The sequence below is a fragment of the Ceratosolen solmsi genome, unplaced genomic scaffold (genome assembly GCF_000503995.2).
Source record: "Ceratosolen solmsi marchali unplaced genomic scaffold, CerSol_1.0 scaffold3, whole genome shotgun sequence".
NCBI classification, from domain to species: Eukaryota; Metazoa; Arthropoda; class Insecta; order Hymenoptera; family Agaonidae; genus Ceratosolen; species Ceratosolen solmsi.
In genome coordinates, this window is record NW_011948428.1 from 2358203 (window position 1) to 2366313 (window position 8111).

General features: G+C 27.2%; 1 protein-coding gene across 1 annotated transcript in view; it reads left to right on the top strand.

The window, feature by feature from the left end:
- Positions 1-7868: 7868 nt before the first annotated feature.
- Positions 7869-8111, top strand: part of fwe (calcium channel flower) — a 4437-nt gene continuing 4194 nt past the window's right edge. The window contains exon 1 of the mRNA XM_011501337.1: positions 7869-8070. Coding sequence (XP_011499639.1) covers positions 8068-8070 — 3 coding nt within the window. The 5' untranslated portion in view covers positions 7869-8067. The remainder of the gene's footprint in view (positions 8071-8111) is intronic.

Here is an 8111-nt window from a genome sequence, read left to right on the forward strand (position 1 = left end):
GACAATTATAAAATTGTTTTATTTTTTTAGTTATTTTAAAGTGGGGAGGTAATTATAGTACTTCAGAATGTTTCTGTTGGATTAAATAATATTATTTATCATTTATATTATTGTAATTTCATTGAGATTTAATTATGAGACAATTATCCCTTTTGTTGTTCGTTTATACATTCACGGTAAAGTAATAAAGTGTAGGTAAGCGTATTGTACAAGTACCCAATGGTCTTTCAAATAGACACATCCATATCCTACACATGTAACAATTTGCTAATTTAAATTATATTTTAAACGCTTCCATCTCTCTGTCTCTCTCTCTCTCTCGCTCACTCACTCACTCACTCACTCACTCACTCACTCTTTTATCTTACCTTCCATCACTTTTCAGTCTAGTGCATTGAATCAAAAAACTATCTGGAAGTTGCACCTACAGTTATTTCAATCCAGATATTTAATGATTCAATTTATCAGCAAAGGCGTTACTGAGATTCTGAGCACATCACTGTCAATAATCAGAGGCAATGTTTAATTAATAATTTAAAAGACTTATGAAAATGAAACAAGGTAGTTATAACCAAGCAAATTAAATTCATCAATGAATGAAGTTAAAGATGACTTAAGCTTTAAGTGAAGGGTAATCTCATGCCCGAAATCAGGGACTATTTTATTATAAGTGAATTTATGGACACTGGAGCTAAATTTAAACAAATACAACCTTACAAATTTTACTTATTATTTCAATTATACTGTGACAATGTTATCTTCAGCTACTCGTGCGAGAATGAAACTTTATATGCATAAAAGTTTTATTCTATAGACAATGACTCATAATCATTTACATAAATTCAGTTTATAAATTATTAATTTTTCTCTTAACTTCGCCTGCCATAGATGTTTTTATTAAAAAATGTGCATTTTATTTGCTGTTTATAAATATTTAAACAGAAAAATTAATATATATATATATATATCAAATAGGCATGACAATTATTTAATAAATATATATTCTACAAATATTAAAATTGTTTATAGTTTTAAGGTGCAAAACTATGTTTGTCAACCAGCTTCGATCATTTGTAAATATATAGTATTTCATCAATAAAGTTGTCGCTACATTCAGCCTGCATATTAGAAGAATTTTTTAAACAAACAAAATATATATTGTATAGTTCCATATAAGATCATAATCTTGTAATTAACAGCTTAATTAAATTATTGTAATTTACATAACTATGTAATGCCAAACTCTTGCTTCGTAACGTGACCATCTATGTGTATTAATACAGTAATTTGAAAATTTAAGATTTTCTGTGTCCATTCGTTCAATTGTTCATTCAAATCAATTTTCTTGTAACGAAAAAATAACAACGCTTGTATTATTAAGATTCAATTTCTAAAATTTAATAAGTTTAAACTTTCAAGTGAACAATGAACATAGGCAACAAAGGCCGTCTTTATACGGAAACGCAAACAAACATTGGCCATTATTATTTATGCGCGTTATTATAAAATAAATATGACATGTAGATTGACAAAAAGCATACAAAGATGCACTCAGATATATAGTTGTCCTTGTTAAGGAAGTTAAGGAAGTATATACCGGAAAATTGTCACAAAATACACGAGGACTGAAAATACTGAGAGGACGAAATATGCGCGCAAGTAACACTTTTTTAAGTTTGTAATGATAACTATGATTGTACATGGATAATTAATTTTGTAAATACAGGAAAAAATCTGTCGAAAGATTTATGAAAATATATTGTTAAAATTGACGCAGCCAAATATAATATTTATTAATTATTTACCCACTTGTACATAATATACTAATTGAATTATTGTGCAACTATGTTAATATAAAAATAAACGATATAAATGAAAACAATTTATGATAACAATTTAAATAACATACTTATTCATTATGAATTGAAATTATAAAGATTTAATAAATTAGTTCATTATATTATTTTATTACTATATATGAAGAAATTTTAAAAGCGTGTCTTATTACATATTACGTATTTAAATTCCTCATTCTACCAAGCCACATTATACGCCTATAATTATTTATATTTATATTAAGCATAAATATAATTGCATTTGAAATTTGTGTATTATATGTATTTAAGTTTAAAACTGTAAGATAATATAATTTAAATATAATATATACAAATTGCTTTATAAGTATAAATAGACATTTCATTTTTTATCAACTGCATTAATACAACTATATTAATAAAATTAATGGAGGCTTTTACCCCCATTGGTTATTTCCTTCAAGGTAATATAAAATCTAATAATCAGTACACTACATATCAATTACATATACTATATCATATATGTAACGATATTATAATGTAACTGTGACGCAATTTAATGACCAAAAAAAGCTGTGGCCATTATGAAATATGTAAAATATTAAATTATCAATAAAACGTATATTTATAAGAATATATTAATATAAATTTATATAAAATATATAGCTTAATAGTATAGTTTACAGTTTCAGAATTGTCAATTATCAGTGCATGACAAGACATCATTGATCATATAAAAACGAATCAAACATAATAAATAGCAACTAATAATCAAAATTTACATCACATTTATAACATAAAATTTCGCATAAAACTATTTGCTTCTTATCAAACTAATTTTATAAAAATTAAAAAGAAATATATATGTAAAAGAATCAACGAGATTATAATATTATTGTTCTTTTAATTTCTATTAAATATCAAAAAGTTATATACTTACTTTTATTCGTAAGATATAAATATATTACTCTTCAAATAAATATAAAAAATATTTAAATATATCAATTAATAGTATGGATACTTGATAAAAAAAGAATTAAATATAGATAAATATATATATATATATATATATATATATATATATATTTTTTTTTTGAACAATTTTAATATACAGAAATGTAAATGGAATAAAATAAAATACAAATTCCGAAATAAAATTGATTAATTTCATTAAGAAAGACCGATTAAATAACAATTCTAATATAAATTTAATACATAATCGCAATATCGGTATTATTAATAAAAACTGGTACAACAATTAGAAATACAGTTGCAATGTGATAAAACGTTAAGTAAAATATTAAATATATCTTCAACCTAACTTTCAATATTTATCTTAAAACTTTATAAAATAAAATAAAGAGATAAAATTTTTAACACATCATTGCAGTCCAAAATAAATATACGCATTAGAACAAGTGTCTCCTCACTCTTGTTAACTCGTGTCGGACGGGATATCGAATTTCTGCAAGATTTCATATCATTAAAGTAACGTCATTTAAATACGAAGCTTGGAACAAAATTTTACTAAAGCAGCGAATTTGAATTAGAAAAGTTAACTCTATTGACAACATATCTGCAGTTTGCTTACCCAACAATGACGATCGACGGTAAAAAACAAAAAAAAAAAAACAAAACAAAAATCATTCCAAATCGATCGATGACTGTAAAATAAGTGGCGTCTACCTGTACGAATGTGTTTATCTACAGATGTACTGTGCAATCTCCAACTAATATTACTAATGAAATTCTTGAAGGGCTTATTAAATATATGAAATAGATAATAAACTGTGTACATATGTGTGTGTGTGTGTGTGTGTGTGTGTGTGTGTGTGTGTGTGCGCGCGCGCGTGTTGAGAATCATACTCTCCCTAAATCTATTTTAATTTCTCATTTCTCATTAACATTGTGATAATTATTGTCGCTTGTCCGTCGGCTGCACAGGATTCAAAAACTATTTTTAGTTAATTAAGAAATTTATTACTTCATAAAAATTTATGTATTATTTCTTTTTTTTTTTTTTTTTTTTTTTTTTTAAATATTAAATGATATAAAATTCACAGGCATTAAATTTAAACAATATGATAGTTTAAGAACTTGGAAAGATGATGCACATAGAAATTTTAAGTTCATAAGTTGGAAGAATTTAATATAAACAAAAAAAAAAAAAATCTTGTTCTTCGAACTTTAAACGAGAATTACATCCACTATTGAAGTATATTATTCTGCATTATATCGTGTATTAAATTTATTAATTTTTTTCATATATATATATACAAAAATCTTACAAGTAATTTTTTATTGGCATTACAAATAACTTTATAAAAAAAAATTTAATACAAAGCAATGACAGTGTTTGTAATAATTAAATATAGTTTTTCATATTGAATTATCTTTGTGACTTATAGAAATATGTAATGTCATAGAAAAAATATCTATGACATTGTACAAGAAAGATCATATATATGATTATTAATTATCTTATATATGCATTATTATTAAGACTAATATAATATAAGTCAAAGTCACATAAATCTTTTATCGCTAAATATAATTCGCATGCGGTAACATTGCAAATTATTTTCCTAAAGTTTAATGCATAATACTCTTATAAATAATGTTATGTAAATGTTAAATAAATGTTTAAAATCAAATATATACCGTTTTGATTTAGCTCGCGTTAATTTAACGAAATTTACTATTAACATACTATTATATCTATTGTGTTGTTTCTATAAATCTGTTAGATGGATTATATGGACATTTAACTTAATTGTAATCTTATACAATTGTTATTGTTGTCCTGAGTATTGCAATCGTTATCCTAACTAATGATTATTTTTAATATCAATTTATAGTTTAATAAAATAAATATACAACTTCAATGAACATAATATATAGTATATTTAAGATTGCAAAACTGTAAATACCATCACAGTAAATTTAAATATAATTGTTATAACAAGTATAAAAAACAAAAAACCATTTTTTATCCGAGATAATTTTTATGATTGTTAGAAAATTATTATAAATTAACGTAAGTCCTGCTATAATAATAATAATAATAATAATAATAATAATAATAATAATAATAATAATAATAATAATAATAGTAATAATAATAATAATAATAACAATAATAATAATTATTATTATAATAGTAATAATAATAATAGTAATAACAATAGTAATAATAATAGTAATAATAATAGTAATAATAATAATAGTAATAATAAAATACAGCATATGTGGCTTTATATATATATATATATATATATATATATATATATATATATATATATATATATGTATATATCATACAAAAGAAGTTTAACAATTTTCCATCTTTATATCATCAATGACGAGTATTTATTTTATAAGCTTAAGGATAAGTAATATTGTATTAAACAGTTTTTATTTTCATTAAACATTATGTAAACAAAATTTTTTCATCTTCTATATCGAACTATTTATTTCATTTGAAACGAAACCATTTTCACCACATAAATTACAACGCCTGAATAATAAAATCTACTCCACGTACAAAACATACAGCCTAGGCAGTCAATCGAAATAATACAAGAAATAAAATCGATGAAATAATAAGAGAAATAATATATACGTAGAAGAGCATTAAATGCTATTAAGCTGGTATTTTATTTAAGAAAAGTTGGACAAAATGCTCATAATAATATGCCCAACTAATTCTCAGCATTCTAGCTGTATTTAGACTATTTTAGTCAGCGTATAGTAAGAGCTCCAACAACAGCTCCTTTAAACACACGTCCTTGTCATTATAATGAATTAATACATTTTTTTTTCCTCGTAATATCATTGAAAAATATTTCCTTTCGATAAAAAATATACAATCAACGTGTCCAATGTTTTTCCTATATAAGGACACATTTTTCTACAATTGAATATGAAATACATATAACAATGTGTAAGAATACAACGTACACTACTATAAACATCATTCGACTGGTTGTTTGATAATATTGCTATTTTTAATTAAAAATATATTATCTTTAATATTTTACTCCCGTCAATTAACTGCTCGATAATCAATGGTTTATACGATCTCTTAAACTTCGCTGTGCATTATTTATCTCAAATTAAGCTTGTTAGATTCATGGAAGTGTTATAGACATGGATAATGGTGAAAACTTTAATGGCCAGTCACGATATTTTATTAAAGAAAATTTGAAGTTTTTGTATATAAATGAACTTCTTTAAAGCAATGAACGCGCGAATTTATTGAAATTATTAATCGTAAACAACTTGTTATCGTTACTTATATTTTATTTTTTCTTGTCACAGATGCCATGAAATCTATGATATATACCATGGATTATGACCTTTAAAGTCTATTGCGCATAGTGATACTCAATGTAAGAAATATTATAATTTAAAAGTCAGTAATCTGGTCGAGCGTCTTACAGACAACGTAAATTAGTTTGCTGCGTCACTGTTGGGGAACTTGACGTAGATTTATAACTTAAAAGAATCATATTCATAAGATTAATTATCTCGTAAAGCTACGAATCATAAAAACTATTATGAATAATTAGATGAAGAGAGAGAGAGAGAGAGAGAGAGAGAGAGAGAGAGATAGAAAATTTTGTTAATACCTAGAAAACTTTTACAACAAAGTTTTTACATTTAATTAATATAACGGCTACAATATCATTTGAAACGTTAAAAGTCAATATTATTTTATAGGATTTAGACTTGCTTTATTACTTTGATTTTCCTTTGATTTTCATGCCAATAAAACTTTATCTTGCTTTATCCACTTTATCCGTAAGAGTCGGCGATTATTAGAGAAAAAAAAAAAAAAAACATTATTTAAGAAAAACTTTATGCTTCGTTCAACTACTTTATTTGTTTATAATGCAAATGTATTGTTAATTATATACTTACTTTACCCATCGATAATAATAGTAATTTCAGATTACAATAGAGACAAATTAAAAAACACCCTCCGTCATAATCGACTTTCTTTCTTCCGTGTACACGCATCAGATAATCTACTCGATCCAATATATCTTTCTCGCTCTAATCACCTCAATTAACAAACATTTTAATATTTTCATAAGTATTATTAATTCCATTCGATTAAACATCCGATTTAATTTATTTCCACGTTCGCGCCGAATTCTGTAAATATATGAGTCAACGCACGGCGCACAGTCAAATGACAAAGAACACCAATCGTCTTACGGTTTTTAATTAAAATAAACAATGCATTGTACTGTATCGCAGCCAATTATAATTATTTTTTATTTATTACTTTTTATACCTTTCTTCTTCTTCTTCTTCTTCTTCTTCTTCTTCTTCTTCTTCTTTGCTTTTAGTACGCAATGAACATGCATCATAATACGTCGAAGAAGATCGTTAATAATTCAATTTTTACAAAACTACTCACGTACCGATTATTCTTCTTTTTCATTTTTCAATTTTTTCAATTTTTTCAATTTCTTGTTCGGATAAAAATCGATTTACTCAATTGACGAACGAATACGGTCGTTTGCATTTTTCAATTAAATGCGAGGTGTGCGTGCGTGAGTGCGTGGGCGCATGTCTCTGCGACTCATCGCGGCATTTATGGAAATTTCCGTAATAAATAATGCTTTCGTAGCCCAATCGGTGTGCCTTCCCATTAAAAAATCTCGGCAATACGAAAGTGCATACAAGTGTAGGAAATGAGAAACTTCATGGGCAAAGAGAGCCGTGGAGATCGATATTGCATATCGAATGCGCGAAATCTTATTAAAATTAAGGAAGAACGAAAGATCGCCCAGCGGCTCGTCTCGTCAATAATTTCCCACGATTATCTCCCGGTTCGTTTTTTCCCATTGACAGCCACACGAAGCCCAGCGTACCTACGTTCGTCAAAGCTCACAAAATTTATCCCCGCACGCGTTAACGCACGCAGGCACGCAGGCACGCACGCACGCACGCACGCACGCATACGCGCGCACGCGGCCTGCCAATTCAACACACGCGCACCAACTCGATAAAGAGTGAATACGTGGCGTCACCGACGGCGGAGTTCCGCAGCTCGGAGGGTCGATTCTTTTGGATTAGTTGTGTGCGTGCGCCCGTGGTAAGTGGTGGTGTAGCTGTTGGCTCGAATTACGCGGACTCGCGCGATTTTCTCCATCGCGGCAATAATTCGTCAGCTGACGGGAGGAACTGGACGGGCGCGCGCGTGTGCCACTCTGACTGCGAGACAGACGATATCACGAAAATGGTAAGTACCTGGGCCACGGGCCCGCCGCTCCGTCGACTCGG